This window comes from Cnephaeus nilssonii (genome assembly GCF_951640355.1).
Source record: "Cnephaeus nilssonii genome assembly, chromosome: 6".
Lineage (NCBI taxonomy): Eukaryota > Metazoa > Chordata > Mammalia > Chiroptera > Vespertilionidae > Cnephaeus > Cnephaeus nilssonii.
This window is the reverse complement of record NC_137077.1, coordinates 18,805,371-18,823,698: the sequence shown is the minus strand read 5'-3', so window position 1 is coordinate 18,823,698 and position 18,328 is coordinate 18,805,371. Positions and strand designations below refer to the sequence as shown.

At 38.1% G+C, this 18,328-nt stretch overlaps 1 protein-coding gene across 1 annotated transcript; it reads right to left on the bottom strand.

The window, feature by feature from the left end:
• Positions 1–60: 60 nt before the first annotated feature.
• USP44 (ubiquitin specific peptidase 44) lies at positions 61–15,185 on the bottom strand (the record flags this gene model as incomplete). Its single annotated transcript, XM_079774444.1, has 5 exons — positions 61–4,193; positions 6,059–6,264; positions 10,045–10,153; positions 12,213–12,408; positions 13,761–15,185. The coding sequence occupies 5 exons, from the start codon at positions 15,183–15,185 to the stop codon at positions 3,997–3,999; spliced, it is 2,133 nt and encodes a 710-aa protein (XP_079630570.1). The 3' UTR covers positions 61–3,996.
• Positions 15,186–18,328: the final 3,143 nt, after the last annotated feature.

Genomic DNA, 18,328 nt, shown 5'->3' with positions numbered 1-18,328 from the left:
TCTGGATTTAGACCTCTACTCTGAAACTTTTTTCTGATATAGTGGCTAAATAAGATCTATACATGTATAAAGTGGGAGAAGCTTCATAAATTAATATACAGCTTTAGGAATATTTTGCCTTTTTTTTAGGACCATATTAGTCCTTTCATTTTTTTCTCTGGCATTGGAAATATCTATTTGTAACATGACTTAGGAATATTGTACAACTTGAAACCTTGATTTAGTAAAATAACATTTAGATCCTTTGTCCAGTGCTATATTTATTAGGAAAGGTATTCAGCTTGCTCGGTAAACCAAAAACGCATTTAGAACCACAAAAACAGGAAAATTTTCCATGATTGGGTCTTGTTCTAGTTAGAAAAGTTAAATAGAATTATTAGGCTTTTTCATTAGTGAACCAAATTCTTTAGCACCCTGTACCTCGACTGGTTAGGATTTATAATATTATGGGTGATATTTCAGCAAGTGAGGTTATAGTGACTCATTAAAGCAGTTAAGTGCATAAGTTGAATGTAAGATGCATAATACTTGAACTGAACCCCACTACCAATTCTTGAACAAACTGCTTGAATTCTATGTAAATTATTTTTGGGAATGTTTCAAAAAATTTTCAAAATAGTTATGTACTAAGGTAAAGCCTTAATTTGTATGTTTAGCACAGTAACATTTATTGCCTCTGGGATGCTGTTTTGTATTTTAATGTTTTTCTCATAGGAAGAGAAACCTGACTTCTGTACTTAGATCATTTATTATACATTAAAAAGCCGCTTTCAGCATTTGAACTATAAATGAATGTTATCTTGTGGGATAAACAATCTAGTTTAGCTATATGAGCCATGTTTACTATGGTGCTAATGTTCATTAGCTATCTTTGAATAAGTTCTCCATTTTCTGTGATGTGCTAGTGGCAGAGCTCATCAGTTTGTGCTTGGATATGTTACAGGGCTTGGGCCCGCCAGCTAGCTCATCTGGAGTTTTTGAGTCCATACTGTTTTGATGTACTTTGGAGGGAGGTATAAAGTATCCTGATTTCCAAGCTCCTGAATTTTAGAATTGACCTTTTGAGTCAAGAATTTTGGAGCTTTGTGAGACCTCTTTAGTAGTAGTGATCTCAAACCATTTATGAGATCCAAGCTCCCTTCCCAGGTAACTGTTGGAAGCAGTAGCACCACTTACATGCCGCTGGAATGGCTGGAAGGGATATGATCTTGTATATAAAAAAGCTTTCACTTAAGAAAAAACTGTATTGTTTACCTACTAGCCATGTATCTCTTGAAATCATTCTGTCATGTTTATAATGATGTACCTTATTGGTAACCAATTATTAGTTTGAATGTTTAACAATAGTGCCTTTAGTAAATTATTTTACAACCAAAACGTTGTTTTTTGTTAGATCAATTTAGCATAATGTAGAAGCCCACATTGAGATGTACAGTAAGAAATCTTAAGTTTCTGTACATTGTCTAGGTTTTAGTTTCATTTTAAAACTTTTTTTTTTAGATCCGATTTAGGTTAGCAAAATTGAGCAAGTTACCACATGCTTCCTTGACCTCACACATAGCCCCCTCCATAGGTTTTAGTTTTAAGGGATTAGAAAGGGCTATAAGCCACTTTCTTATATATTACATTGAAATAAGTACCAAAAACAAGCAACTATCCTATATAATAGGCTAATATGCAAATTGTCCCCTCTACCAGGAGTTCCAGGGGGTGAGGCCGACCAGACAACTGCCTGTGCCCCCTCTTCCCAGCTGGACCCCACCCATGTGCACCCGGCCTCTAGTACCATTTTAAACAACATAGCTTCCAGAGTTGTTTTAAAATATCCCACTAAAATTAGGTGTTAAAAGGTATAGCAGTTGATCTAAGTATAAAATGATCCTTGAAATAAAGACTATACTCAGTAACTTCACCACATAAGTCTTTAATGAGGTATAATTACATTAACAGTTGAGGTAATGATTTGCATAGGTATTTAATAAATGATTTTAAGCCTTAGCCATTTAACACTAAAGTTGTATTTTTGGCATGATTTGTCTGTTCAGTGATAAAGTCTCATTGCACTTCACAAAGCTACCCGAGATGACTTGTTCTCTGAAATTTAAGGAAGATTTGCTATTAGAGGTTGTCCTTCACAAGCTTATACTTATGATGATCACTAGTGGAGAACAGCATTTAACAGATATTATTTTCCATTAAGAATTCAACCTGTAAGCAGACCAGCTTTTTTTTAAAAAAAAATCTAGTGGTTAACACTGAACTCTTATAGAGCTGATCAACATATATTAGTGGATTCTCCTCTTTCTGAAATAAAGAGATCTGGTAAGATTATTAGGGAAGAACAAAGAGTCATACTGTGTTTTTTAATAAAATGCAAGATTAGATCATTTAAAATGTCAGGACCCCATGTTTGAATATCTGAGAGGCTCCTAGTATTCACATAATCCTAGCAAGAGTGAGCAGTCCAGACTTGAGAAAAAATGAGATGCATATTACCCAGCTGCCAGTTTTGAACAATCATCTCTGCCCTGTAATTTTTTTCTCTTCAAGACATACATTTTATTCCATGAAGAATCTCAAGATATGTGGTACAAAGTTTTAAAAGATTTAATATTTAGACAAAATGAATTCATAAACCAAATTAAATTGTACTTGTATAACCATACACTATTTAGTAAATTCATATATTCTTTATTAGAATCAGAACAAACCAGTTTGCTGCCAGACGAATCATTGTAAGTCCCAACCATCATTGTTCTATCCACAGTACTGAAGTTATTTAAGCATACTGTTTATAAAGCTGTCATTTTCATTTGTATGGTTAACTATGCAAAATGAAGAACCATTATTAAAAATACTTTTTTTTAAAAAAATGAAGTTCCTTTAACAACAGTAATGTCTTCTGATCCCTGTAACACACAAAGCTTCAGGAATATCAATGAGTGTGATTGATAAGTGTTTTTTCTCTTTGAAAATAGTAATTTATGTACCTTCAAGGGGCAAAGGTAACTTCAATATACAAATAGCCTTACTTGACTTTTGGGTAAGATTATTAGTGAAGAAAGTGTCTATAATATTTCCATCAAATAAATTTGTTTGGAAAATAGCTACAAAAGATAAATGTATAGCCATAGCTGGTTTGGCTCAGTGGATAGAGCACCGGCCTGCAGACTGAAGGGTCCCAAGTTCAATTCCAGTCAAGGGCACATGCCCAGGTTGGGAGCTCAATCCCCATTGGGGGATGTGCAGGAGGCAGGCGGATCAATGATTTTCTTTCATCATTGATGTTTCTATGTCTCCCTCTCCCTTCCTCTCTGAAATCAATAAAAATATATATTAAAAAAAGATAAGTGTATAAAATGATGCCACTTGAACTTGAGTACAAACTCATGATCTGTGCCAATCCTTATATAATAAAACCCTAATATGCAAATGGACCGAATGGCGGAAAGATCAGTCACTGTGACGTGCACTGACCACCAGGGGGCAGACGCACAATGCAGGAGCTGCCCCCTGATGGTCAGTGTGCTCGCACAGGGGGAGTGCTCCTCAGCCAGAAGCCGGGCTCATGGCTGACGAGTGTAGCCACCTCCTCGGCAGTGCTAAGGATCCCTCAAGGGATGTTCTAAGCCAGCAGTTGGACATCCCCCAAGGGGTCCTGGACTGCTAGAGGGTGCAGGCCGGGCTGAGGGGACCCCCCCCTCCGCCCAGTGCATGAATGTCGTGCACCAGACCTCTAGTTAAAATATAAAAGAGGTAACACCAGTCTGAGGTAAATACTAAAAGCTTAAAACGCCCACGTACTTGAAAAAAGGTTACCTGCTATCATTGATATACATATATTTATGCTTTGTCCTGTAAAAAGACTTGTAAAAATATTATAAACATAGTGTGCACTGATTAATAAGTAAAAAATAAAAACAAAGCTCAAAATTGTATATCAGCCCTTTGAGAAGATATGTATACAAATCGCAAGAAGCCCCCACTATCTTTGGGTCAACTAAGCTTTTCATTAGAGGTATCAGCTTCTTCATTAGGAGGTAAGCTACCAGACAGGAATTCTGGAGGCAAGAGTTTAGAATGTCCATTCTCAGTAACTCGCTGGGTATAAAACAAGATATAAGCTTGGGCCTTGCGTACTTCATCCATAGTGCACATGCTTAGCTTGGAATCATTGCAGTGTACCCAGAACCCTAGAGTGAAGCACAAAAATATACCTTAATGTTTATAAAGGAAGTTGAGAAAATTCTGTTATAAATTAAAACATGGATTTAGAAGCATTCGTTTCAGTGAGTTCAAGTTTTTTTAAATTTACTTTCAGTTATAGTTGACATACAATATTATAGTTTCAGGTGTACAACATGGTGATTAGATGTTTTTATACCTTACAATCTGATATCCTAATCTAGTACCTATCTGACACCATAATGATTACAATATTATTGACCATGTTCCCTATGCTGTACTTTACATCCCTGTGGCTATTTGTATAACTGGCAATTTGTACTTCATAATCTCATCTTTTTCACCCATTCTCCCTGAACCCCTCTCCTATCTGGGAGCCATCAATTTGTTCTCTGGATCTGAGTTTGTTTTGTCCTTTTGTTTTTTAGACCTCATATAGGTATAAGTGAAATCAGAAAGTATTTGTCTTTCTTTGTATGACTTCACTTAGTATAATACCATCTCCATCCATGTTGTTGCAAATGGCAAGATTTCATTCTTTTTTATGCCTGTACGATGTTCTATTTATGTACATCTTTATCCATTCATCTATCTGTGGACACCTAGGTTGATGTAAGCTATTTTTTTTAAAGAGAAATCATTGTCCAGCCCATTCATTTCTTTTAGTGAGAAATACAGCTTAGGCAGTATGTCACTCTGGAATTATCTACCTTTATACTAGAAATAATTTGAAGTTACTGATTACTTGACACTATCTTTAATTTCTGGTATAATCTTACCAGTTAATGATTTTGCTGCTTATCTTATATAATAAAAGCCTAATATGCTAAGTGTCTGGTTGTCCAATTGGCCGTTCAACCAATCAATGAGTAATATGCTAATGATATGCTAAGGCCACTTATCTGCTCGCAATGATGTGCACTGACCACCAGGAGGCAGACGCTCTGACCAGTAGGTTAACTTGCTGCTGGGGTCCGGCTGATTGAGACTGAGCAAGACAGGCCTGACACGACCTGGAGCCCTGTCGTGGTCCCTCCCCGGCCCCGATCATGCACCGGTGGGGTCCCTCAGCCTGGCCTGCACCCTCTCGCAATCTGGGACCCCTTGGGGGATGTCAGAGAGCTGGTTTCGGCCCAACGGCAGAATGACTGGTCGCTATGACACGCACTGACCACCAGGGGGCAGATGCTCAACGCAGGAGCTGCCCCTGGTGGTCAGTGTGCTCCCACAGGGAGAGCACCGCTCAACCAGAAGCCAGGCTCACAGCTGGCTAGTGCAATGGCAGTGGCGGGAGCCTCTCCTGCTTCCAAGGCAGCGCTAAGCCATCAGTTGGACATCCCCCAAGGGCTCCTGGACTGCGAGAGGGCGCAGGCTGGGCTGAGGGACCCACCCACCCTGAGTGCACCAATTTCATGCACTGGGCCTCTAGTCACACTATAAAGCCAATAGTATACAATTGACTCTTCATACTTTAGTGTTAAATTACCTTCCTGAATTAACTGGGCTTTTTGTCCACACGTTGTTTCTGGGTGTGTTTTTTTTTTTTGTGTGTGTGTGTGTTTCTTGTAGGTGTGTGTCTTGGGGGAGGAAGGGAAAATAGGCATGAAGAAGAGGCTCATCCTTTAACAGTAGGAAGGGAAAGGGGAAATAAAATATTAAACCTAGATTCAATCACTCTTGCCACCTATGAAGGATCCAAGGAGGCAGACCCTCAGTATTTTCTATGAGCAATAATGCAAAAACATTCTTGAAAGAAAACAAGAGATCAAGTGGCTTTGCTTAAGAAGATTTGGTGGCTAATTTAGAAACTGCTAGAGCCTGAACTCCAGCTGCCAAGTCTAACCCAAGATAAAACACTTTTCCCCATCTATACCTCCTTCAGAATTATAGCAGTAGGCAGTGTAGTGTCCTGAGCCAAATCCTTTCCCATGGTGCATTACTACAGCAGATAAGTCATAGATAAAACATTCTGGTCTGAGGGATTTCACGGACTCCCTGCAGCAATAGGGCTCCATGTTTAAAATTTCTTTAAAGTCAACATGAACACCAATCTTCTCCCGGTTATTACGGCCTGACCATCTGTGAACAAACCAGGGTAAAAGTATTAACAAAATCAAAGGAAAATAACCAGATACTAGGTACAAATAGTCAATGTGGTCATACTTCCCAGTACTAGATTGAAGCACGGCAAGCAGTGTTTTTATCAGTGTACATAGTATGAGCTAGTGTAATGGTGGGGGACTGGGGGAGGAAGGATAATGTAATAATATGGCAGTTCTTTCAAGAGATTCTAATCCATTTAGGATGGTTTTGAACAGAGAAAAAAGACAGACTTCAATGAAAATAACAGTATTAAGGTATTAAATAAAACATGAGTTAAGACAAACAATAGCAGATAAGAGAAGAAACAAAGGCTTATAGACAGGTTTTTGAAGGAAAAATGTGAAAATGCTTTTTAGTACAATGTTTAAACAGTATGGAAATAGAGTAAGGCTTGCACATTGTATATTCTGCTGGACTAAGAGTCATATCCCACTCCTACCACAGGAACTGTATAAAAGATCCTGCATCCAATGCAACTTTAACTTTAGTAAAGATGGAAGAACAGACAAAAATAATGGGACCTACTTAACATGAGCCATTCCTATCATTCTCATTTTCTTTTACTTTACCATAAAATCCAAACCTTATATTAATTATGCTAAATAAACACTTGTAAGCCATCTAAATAGAAAATAATCATTCCTATTGATAAATTGAGTACTCAGTTTTTTTCCTGCTGAAATACAGTAAAATGACAAAGAACAACAAGATAACAATGTATCCAAAATTCATAACAGTTTACTTCTGAGGAGGGAAAGAGAACAGGACTGAGAGGCACATGCAGGGAACTTGGAAGCTATTAGAAATACTCCTTTTCTTATGCTTCTTCAAAGAGAACCTGTGTGCTTCTCCCCAATCCCATTCTCTCTTTTTGTCTTTTATTTACCCTACTAGAGGCCCGGTGCACAAAATTTGTGCACCGGGGGAGGGAGGTGTCCCTCAGCCCAGCCTGCACCCTCTCCAATCTGGGACCCCTCGAGGGATGTCCGACTGCCCGTTTAGGCCCGATCCTGGTAGGCACTCGGACATCCCTCTCACAATCCAGGACTGCTGGCTCCCACCGCTTGCCTGCCTGCCTGCCTACCTGATTGTCCCTAACCACTTCTGCCTGCCAGCCTGATCACCCCCTAACCACTCCCCTTCCAGCCTGATTGACGCCTAACTGCTCCCCTGCCGGCCTGATTGCCCCTAACTGCCCTCCCCTGCCGGCCTGGTCACCCCTAACTGCCCTCCCTTGCCGGCCTGGTCGCCCCTAACTGCCCTCCCTTACCAGCCTGGTTGCCCCTAACTGTCCTTCCCTGTAGGCCTCGTTGCCCCCAACTGCCCTCCCCTGCCAGCCTGGTCGCCCCTAAATGCCCTCCCTTGCCAGCCTGGTTGCCCTTGTCTTCCCCTGCAGGCCTGGTCCCTCCCAACTGCCCTCCCCTGCCAGCCCGGTCAGCCCTAACTGCCCTCCCCTGCAGGCCTGATCGCCCCCAACTGCCCTCTCTTGCAGGCCTGATCCCTACCAACTGCCCTCCCCTGCAGGCCTGGTCACCCCTAACTGCCCTCCCCTGCAGGCCTGATCGCCCCCAACTGCCCTCCCCTGCAGGCCTGGTCACCCCTAACTGCCCTCCCTTGCCGGCCTGGTCACCCCTAACTGCCCTCCCTTACCAGCCTGGTTGCCCCTAACTGTCCTTCCCTGCAGGCCTCGTTGCCCCCTACTGCCCTCCCCTGCCAGCCTGGTCGCCCCTAAATGCCCTCCCTTGCCAGCCTGGTTGCCCTTGTCTTCCCCTGCAGGCCTGGTCCCTCCCAACTGCCCTCCCCTGCCAGCCCGGTCACCCCTAACTGCCCTCCAATGCAGGCCTGATCGCCCTTAACTGCCCTCTCTTGCAGGCCTGGTCCCTCCCAACTGCCCTCATCTGCTGGCCTGAGTGCCCACAACTGCCCTCCTCTGCCGGCCATCTTGTGGCGGCCATCTTGTGTCCACATGGAGGCGGCCATCTTGTGTGTTGGAGTGATGGTCAATTTGCTTATTACCTCTTTTATTATATAGGATATATTTTATACACTGGAAAATACAATAGTGCTTTTTTAATAAAGGAGAAAGATAAATGTGGTGGTAAAGGCAGTATCAACATGGTCTCTGAATCAGAGATAAATCAGGGCATGAAGGATCAAATATGTTTTGGGCAGAAGATGGAAGGAAATAAGAGTCAAACAGGTTTGTATTAAGGAGACCTTCAAATACCAGATAAAAGAGCAGTTATGAAGAACAGGAGGTTCTTCAACAGTTTATAGTTGCCAATTAAGTATCAGTTTAAGTAACAAAATTTTAAATCCTTTCAATTTTCTTTACAGAAGATCATGTATGTTCTCACTTTTCAGTACTCTCTGGCCCTTGTTACCTGAACCCGAAATGCAGTATGAATAATCTAAATAATCTTCCTGTTTTCATTCTACTTGATTTTATACACAATGGCGGGTCTCACCTGACTTTTCACTAAACCTTTTGTTGTAGACCCTTCCCTTTCCTTCCTCCACACCTTTGTTCATGCTACTCCTCCTTCTGTCTATACCCCATTCATTCACTTAATATTTTAGGGCATTGACTATGTGCAGAGCTTGTCCCACTGGTAGGGGAAGAGAAATAAGTCAACTGTTAATTGCAAACAGTGGTTTCTGACATTAAGCAAAATAGGGTAATGTGAAACTGATGGTTTGAGTGGTGGTGCATTTAAATAGGATGGTCAGGGAAGTCCTCTCTAAAGAGATGACATGAACCGAGACTTGAATGATAAATCCCCTATGTCATTAGAGAGGCTTTGGGAACATTTGAACATCAACTAACTTCCCCCTGCAAGTCTCAGATTAATCAGTTTGTTTATAGTTTGTGATATTTACTATTTCTACTTCACCATTATTTCTGTGCATGTCTTACTATAATCTTCTTATGAAAAGAATTCTACTTTATATTCCTCAAAGAATATAGAACATCTTGAATTAAAAAGCACTCATATGATGTTTTCTGACTGAAATAACTGAGTCAACTTAACAGTGGGAAGTAGGACTGAAAAGAAAGGTAATTTTATTTTGGGCTTCTAGTTTGCCTTCTGTAATGTCTAAAAATTTTTAAAAACATGTATTCCTTAACTGTTAAAAAAATTAAACCAAGGTCTCAATAATTTTCAAATCATAGCACATAAAGTAACTTCTCATTCCTTAAGAGAACAGTAGCTCTCAGGTTAACATGGTTATTGCAAGGTATGAAAGCATATGCTTTGATTAACCAACAGATTTGTCAAGTTATTCACCTAACTAAATATATTTCTGAAGACTAGAGTTGTTTTTAACTGCTTTGAATTGAACTGATGTATCTTTGTTCAAATATTTTCCAAGGATGAAGCAATTGAGCCAAATACTCTAAGTTACAAATTTAAACATTTTACACCTAAAATATGCTGAATATTACAGTACAAGCAGAAACTTACAAGGAGAATAATATTACTTAGCCGACCAAAATGTGAGGAGTCTGCTAATCAGCAATGCGTTCTACAAGGGAAGCTAATCAGGTTAGATATTGAATATGGCATCCACTGGTCAAGGCTAGAGACACTGATAAGAATTTTTTCCCCTTAAAAGTTATAAGTAGACCTAAGTTATCTACTAGCCAAGTATGCAGTATTAAAATTTAATTCATCATGTATTAAGTTCTGAAGCACAATAAGTAATGATAAGTTAGAAGTGTATAGTTGGTAGGTAACTGATACTACTACTAACCTGAATCGTTTGAGATGTAGTCTGAGAATCTGAGGTAGGTGGCATATCATAAGCTGTTTTTGGGCTTCTGTGAGTACAACTGTTTTTGAGGAAAACCTTCTACGCTTTGCTGTGATATCAAAGAGAATGAAAATCAAATTTAATTTAAGGACACAAGGAAAAGCTGAGTAAAGTTTTAAAATAATTCACACATGCATTATCACTTAAACATCTACTATGTTACAGATAATGTACTATGCTAGAGATAAAGACGTGGCCTTGCCCTTAAGAAACATAATAAAAAACACAAAACTTATGAGCTGATCAAGGTGGATAGACATGTAAACAATTAAGTAAATGACTTAATATTGTAAATAAGTCAACAGAATGATGTAGTGCTTATAATATTTTAAAATGTATTATAAAACCATATTTTCCATTCATTCATAATAGCATTCTACTCCCAGATTTGATGATGAAAACCTCTAGGATCACTCACATTTATGTCCAAGAAAAAAAAGAAAAAACTTCACCATACAAACTTGATCAAGATTTTTTTTTCTAACTATATAAATCTTCAGTTCCCTATAACAGTTCATATTAGATAGCACTCAGAAAACAATGCTAGTATAAGTCATTTTATAAAATCACCAATTGACGTGACATTCCTTCAATGCTAGAACATCCAATGTTTCTTTTATATTACCTTAGAAGTTTAGTATCTAGAGCCCTAGAATCATTTTTTTTCAGACCTAACAATTAGGGAGAATTCTTGAAAATTTATAGTATAAACACTAAAATGCCATGTACACATTGATAGAGGAGATAAAGACACCACACATAAAGACACAACAGACCCTCGGCAGTGTGCCTCAGTTGGTTGGAGCATCGCCCTATAAACCAAAAGGTTGTGGGTTCAATTCCCCAACAGGACACATACCCAGTTTGTGGGTTAAGGTGCATGCGGGAAGCAATCGATAAATGTTTCTCTCCTTCTCCCTCTAAAATCAGTAATAATAATAATAAAAGATAGATCTAATGTGCTTTTATACACTATTCCCCTGAAGGATAATGCTTCCCTTTAACTGAAATGGCTATTTCATCTCCCTGTGCCCACCTCTATTAGAGAGCTTACTCTAGCAGATCTTAATTGTTTACCTGTTTCCTCTATTAGGTATGTGAGCATTTAAAAGCGCCTAATCTCTAGCCATAGCAATTAGAACAATAACTAATATAAAAGAGATGGTAGACATTTTCAAAATAAATCTTTATTTTTCTGGAGCCAATTTCCATAGCAGCAGTTCAGCTATATATTATTTTCTATTACATAGGTATGTGTACACACACACACATATACACACGTATTATCTATATTAATGTTTTCATATATAGCAAAAAGACTTAAAGCAAACATTTCTTTCAGTACTAAAGAACATGCTTTCCTATTACTATTCCCCTTTGCTGCCGGAAGCCAATTCCAGCACGTCAGCAGGGCTGAATCATTTGGAGATGGCTGAGGGCATTTCCCCAAACCTGAAAAGGATGCAAAAATGATTGCTTGCTGCCAGACAGCTCAGGGCATCTTAATCTACATGTTATTGCCTCCTACTGGCCAAACACCTGAACAGCCGTAGGCAAATTCTTCCAATCTGACAATGGATTATGTATACGAAACCCTACCCTTTGATGTGTATATCTCCACCTTGCCTTAGGACGAATTGTGTTAATAAATAGCAAGGGGTCCTGAGACAAGGAGAACTTAGTTCCTTTAGCTAAGTCTTTTATGACTCCCCATAATGCCTTCCAAAATTATGTTTCATCTCTGGACTCTTGATTAATTTAGGCACAGTGCTTCTCTAGGTTCCTGAACGCTTCTAGGTGCCGGATCAAAACCACCGGCACTTTGCTACTTTGTTCTGCCTCACATATGAAATTTAATTTTTTTTTAATTTTATTAATCCTTTCTGCCCATAATTGACACAGGATCAAAAATTTTTTTAAAATATCATCATTAATGCAAACATACACAAAGGTTCATAAGTGCCAATTATAAAGTAGAAATATCCAGCCTAGTTTCTTTTGATGAACTAACAAAGAAAGTTTATTTCCATAACTGCTACTTAAGGAATTTTTTCCAGCTTCCTTTCATTCATTCATAGAAAAGCAAGGAAAATATAGTCACTACTTACAGTTACACTGGTCACATATGTAGATTTTTCCTTCTAAAGCTTCTGTTTCTGTGAATTTGGCCAACATTTCAGTAACCAGGCATGACTGGGAAGCCATATCTTTTCCATTGCATTGGTATCTTTTGGGAAATTCCAGTGACAAATCCCAGAAAGGTTCTATGGTATTTGATTTGTTGTCACATGCAAGACATGTAACCTGCAAATAAAAATGTTTCAGATTACAATTCTCCTGTCAAAACATTTACTCCTTTCATGAGGTCACTGCCAATTTAAAAAAAAAAAAAAGCGTTTCTTCTGAAAATGCACTATCATAATTCTGAATAATCTGCTTTATATTATTTTCAGGAAATTATTATTATTATTTTTCCTTCCAAAACACTGTCAGTAAACTAACCATTATGCATTGGTGGACTTTAACTACTAGGCATTCAAAAAGTTCCAAGGGCATTAGTCAAATCTGAATTTAGGTAAAAACAAACTGTGGACTCATTTAATCAGATATCCATTTAGGTGAATGTATGTATATATATGATATATATTTATATGCATTTAATTTAATGTGAAGAATTAGAATTGCAGTTCTTTGCCCTTTTTCCTTCTTCATCTTTCACCAGTTGATTTTTTCTTCCCAAATCCCTATAACCCCTTAACCATGATATAAGTAAAATACTATATTTTTATATACAGAGGTATATTAGTGTATATAGATCTTGAAGACCTACCAACTGATAATTTCAAAAGATAGTAATATGACAAATAATGAGGTCATACTTCCATTTAAAGCAAACATCACTACATTAAAATCCTCACCAAAATATAGGAACCACAAAGAATATGGGCAGTTCTAACAACTTACATAGGATAGATATATAGTAACCGGAAAGGGAAAGAATAATAACTTTTGTGAAGAATTCAGCAGGATTTAATGCCAGAAAACACTCAAAATAATTGAAGATAGACTTTATAGATCATTCCATACAATATGAAATGTAGTTGATGCTTGAACAACATCAGCATCTTCAAATTTGTTCCCTGTAGGATTAAACCCCCCTTTTCTCAACCTCTCAAAGAATAAATATAATATAGTTTACCTAAGAAGCTCTGTCTCCTAATTTCCCTTCTCCACAAATAAAGCTTTCATACCATGGACATGAAACTACTTCCAATGATTCATGAAGGAAACTATAAAGTGAGCTGACTTTACGTATATATATCTGTGAAAGTGATCTATTTTGACTTGAAAACAGTGCTAGCTCTAACACACTAGATCAGGGGTGGGGAACATCCAGCCACGGGCTGTATAAGACCTGAGAAATCATTTGGTCTGGCCCTGCCAAGGCATTAGGAGTAATGAAATGTTTGACAAAATATAACAGGCTAATTATTAAGTTGATAATTTTGTATGGCCTGCAAATGATGTTATAAATATCCAAATGGCCCTTGGCAGAAAAAGGTTCCCTACTCCTGTATGAGATAGAGAATATGCATCTTTTAGGCTTCACTTTATGAAGTCCCTACAATGAAAATCATATTTTAAAAAATCCATACCTGACTAAGAAGTTGTCCATGAAAAATATTATTCACAACATTTAAAACCTGTTTGATAAGTTTCCTTTGAGAAGTGGGGATGAGAGCTGGTAACCTGGTACCAGTTGTCTCTAGTTCATGTTGTATTTTATCCAAAAGTTCACAAAGAAATTCCTGAGCATCTTGTTGGGCATAACCACGAAAAGCAGGAATTAGTCTCCACACTGAGTGTAGCATAGCAAATGGTGAGACAAAGGCCCACTTTCCAGACCACATGACTTGGAACAAAGTATGCAATTCATGACAGAGAGAAATGTATTGTGAACTTGACTTCCATGGCTGAATAAGTTCCATCTTTTTACTCTTTGATGTTCCAACACTTAGTCTGGATGATAAAGTTGGTTGTCTGGAGTGAACAGAGAACATATCTTTTTCTTGGCATTCATTCATTTGATATACTGTATCTGTGATTGGTGGATGCTTATAAGATGATTTTGTCTTATCATTAGCTGTCACAGACAGCCATTGGTTCAGATCAAGTTTTAAAAAACATTGTCGAAAAATAAGTAAATGACTCAACACTTGAAGAACAGAATTCATATAGCAAGTATTTCCCAAATTTCTTAATCCTGTTACACCAGGAATTACAATTGGCCTTTGTTTAATTGAGGGGTCACTGGCTTTTTTAAATCTTACATCCTCTGAGGTAGATACTACTTGATCTTTTGCTGATGATGCTGAGGTTTGTAGTGATTCTTGAACAGGAACTATTTCTATTGTGGTGGACAGAGCTAGACCTTGCAAACGTAGACTCTTTCTGGGAGGCATACTTTCCAATTCTGCTTTAACTCGATGCTCTAATTCTTGCCGTCTTTTCTTTACTTCTCTATTTTCTATTTTTTCCTGATATTGTTCTTCTTGCCTTTTTCTTCCAATGGGTGATTGTTCAAACCAAATTCGAAAAATTTTACCCATTAGGATCCTTCTCCTGTGCCAAAGAGCAGTATACATTTGATCTTCATTTTGAAGCAGAGATTGGGCACCGTCATGTAAGAAATAAGAATCACCACTTATACCGATAGATTGTAAAACCCTTCCCCTGCGAGTGGTGCAGTGATAATTTTGACTTTTGATTGCACTTAATGTACTTCGCAGTAACTTCAGGTCTCCAGCTGCATTATCATTAAGAACATAATCATCACAAAGGTAACAAAAAACATACATATCATTCACCTCTATTGCAACAGGATGCCTGCTTTCTTGAAAGTGCTTGACAGCATGTTCTTCAATATACCTTCCACAGGCAACATGGGAACAGCTAAGGCAAGCCCATATCGACTCACTTGTATTGCAGTTCACACAATGCCATTTCTGAGGGTTGAGAATGGAATGGTCTTGAGCAAGCTGCAACTGTCCGATGTGTTTGCATTTATCCATAGTTAACATTTATTTCATCTAGCTGAGAAATACATAATCCAAATCAGTCTCTGTTCACTCTTGAAGCATCTGAAAACTAAGCAGAACACTGTCAATTTTAATAAAATAAGAAGCCAATATTTTTGTTTTTATGAGGTATTTTTCCAAGAATAATTTTTTTAAATATATTTTATTGATTTTTTACAGAGAGGAAGAGAGAGGGACAGAGAGCCAGAAACATCGATGAGAGAGAAACATCAATCAGCTGCCTCCCGCACACCCCCCACCGGGGATGTGCCCACAACCAAGGTACATGCCCTTGACCGGAATCGAACCCGGGACCCCTCAGTCCGCAGGCCAACGCTCTATCCACTGAGCCAAATCGGTTTCGGCTCCAAGAATAATTTTATAAATTTGCTGCTTCTGCTCCAATTTCTAGGCCTGTCATAATACCATAGACAGTTCTCACATTTCCCTTGCTGCATGCAGACTTCTCTCCACCTTATTTCCTTTTAAAGTTTTTTAAAATTTTCTGCCACTATCTACCTAATAGTGTGAGGGCAGCTTAAGATTGGGGCTGGCAAGACCAAAATATGTCTCTAATATCTGTTCTGAGAACCCTATGTAGAGTTACTAAAACATACTCATAGTTAAAAGCATAGGTTTTTGAAGCAGAAAAACTTAGGTCTGAATTTTACCTCTCTACATAGCACTGTATGTCTGACTTGAGTAAATATTTTAAGTCCTCTAAACTTTATCTGTAAAACAGGGGAAAATCATACCAACTTCAAATTGCAGAAGAATTGAGATAAACTATCTGATACACAGTAAATGCTCAATAAATGGTAGCTATAATGGTGGCTATAGTGAATACATCTTAATATTCTCTTCTATTCATTTAAATAAATCGTATTTCATATTTTACTTAATTACCATTTTTAAAGTTGGCTTTCCATTAGTAAATCAATAATGACCTTTAATTCATGACTCTAAAACATACTCTGATCTGATAGCCTTTGACAGTTTGCTTAGGGAGAGAGAAAGACAGAAGGGGAGAATGCCTTTGTGTTTGAATAGACTTAGGAATGCGCAAGAACTTGTAAGCAAATAAAAAGAAAAAATACAAAGTGGATGGCAATATAATGAACTTTTACATTCTGGTAGGCTTAACTAAGCATTATCTGAAATTAAAAGCTTATTCTAAAAACAAATGACACAACACAAAGCCAACATAATAAAACAAAACTCTTCCCCCTATCACCTATATGATTTTGACAATGAAACTTGTTCCTTTATCAGATAAAGTCAGGAACACTTCTACTACAAGTAGTTAAAAATAGGGAACCGAAATCTAGTTAAAAGCAGGGATCACAAAACATTTTCTTCATTGATTTAACATAAATTGAACACTAATTTCTGGTCATAGGTGGGGACCTGGTTATAAAACACTCAGAACATTGTATGTAGCCTGATCAATGCTTTAATTTTTAGGGCAACAAGACAATATGAATTTCAAAGGTACTTGTGGGTACCACCTAGGGCCCTTAGAAAACTGCAAAGGTAAAGTTGATTTGGTTTCTTTCCATCTCTTTTTTTGCAAAAATCTCCTACCTAGCAACCAGAGACATCCCCTTCTCCCTCCCTCCATTTCTTAACTTTTAGATATAGGGTATCCCTGAATATGAACTTAAGACTGACCAGTCCCAACATTCACATGTGCACATATTTCAACCACATGTTTTAAATTTACTTATCTTCCCTCAAAATTTCCTGATGTCAAAAAATATGGCCAAAGATAGGATTTTATTAGATCTCCTAACACTCAACTGCTAATGGCAAAATTAAGACATCAGTGATTACTATGCTCCATTATCTAATATGTTCCCAGGTACTGAGGTTAAAATTCTTGGAGTCATTAATGACTCCTCTTTCACTCTCCCCGATCAATTGTTCAGGAAATATGGTTGGCTCTACCTTCAAAATATATCTAGGATATGACTACTCAATACCTCTACTACTATAGCCCAGGTCCAAGCCATAAATGAGTCTTCACCTGAATTACTGCAATAAGGCTCCTAAATGGTCTCCCAGCTTTGATCCCTGTTGCCACCAAATGTTTACTCTCCACACAGCAGCTGCACTCTCTGCTTTTACACTCACACAACAAGGGCTCAGACCTGACATTTTAGGAGGCCCCGGCTCTGGCCCTCTCCCCATTATGTGAAGTTAGCAGAGACAACAGTATGTGGCCCCTTGGAACTTGCACATATCCCCTACTTGCCTTTTAGACCCACTCACCCATACCTGGGAACCAAAGAATTCCCTGCCCCAAACATCCCCAACCCTGCTATCAGGACCTGTGATCAATAAAAAAGCCACTGAGTATTCTATAGAGAAGAATGCCAAGATCAGGTAGTAGGTTGCAGAGGGATCTGAATTGCAGATCTAGAGGGACAGGTGCTACTCCAGATATTGAAAGGAAATTAAAGCTGCAGCAGTGATGAAGCAACGATAGACAATATTCAACTACTTAAAGAGATGAAGAGGGAAATTCTTTTTACTTACATTAAAGAAAAATTATTTCATTCTAAATTTTTGTAAGTGGATTTTATTTCAGGTCACTACACTGCCTTATTTTATTTTATTTTTGCTAACTTTCACCTGAGGATATTCTTTCCATTGATTTTTAAAGCGAGTGGAAGGGAGGGGGAAAGACAGTGACCTCCTGGTTCATGGGTCGATGCTCAACCACTGAGTCACACTGGCCAGGCTCATATAAAATATATTTTTAAATATATATATACACATACACACACACACACACACACACACACACACACACACACATATATATATATATATATATATATATATATATATATATTTGGGGAGTTATCTCTGGTTAGTGGAACTGCAAATTATTTTTTCTTTTAATTAATCCATATTTTCAAATATCTAAAAATAATGAACATGTTAGTTATATAGTAAGTTGTAAGTAGGAAAGATAATGCTATGCATGTGCTTAAATTATACACTAGCCTCTTTAATCCTTTCTCTATATTTGGCAAATAAATTCCCTTGGTTATAAGGAATTTTCCTATTTCATTGCATTTGTTACTAAAAATATCTATTTAGATGATGGCAAGGTCTCTGACATTCAATAGAAGTGGCCT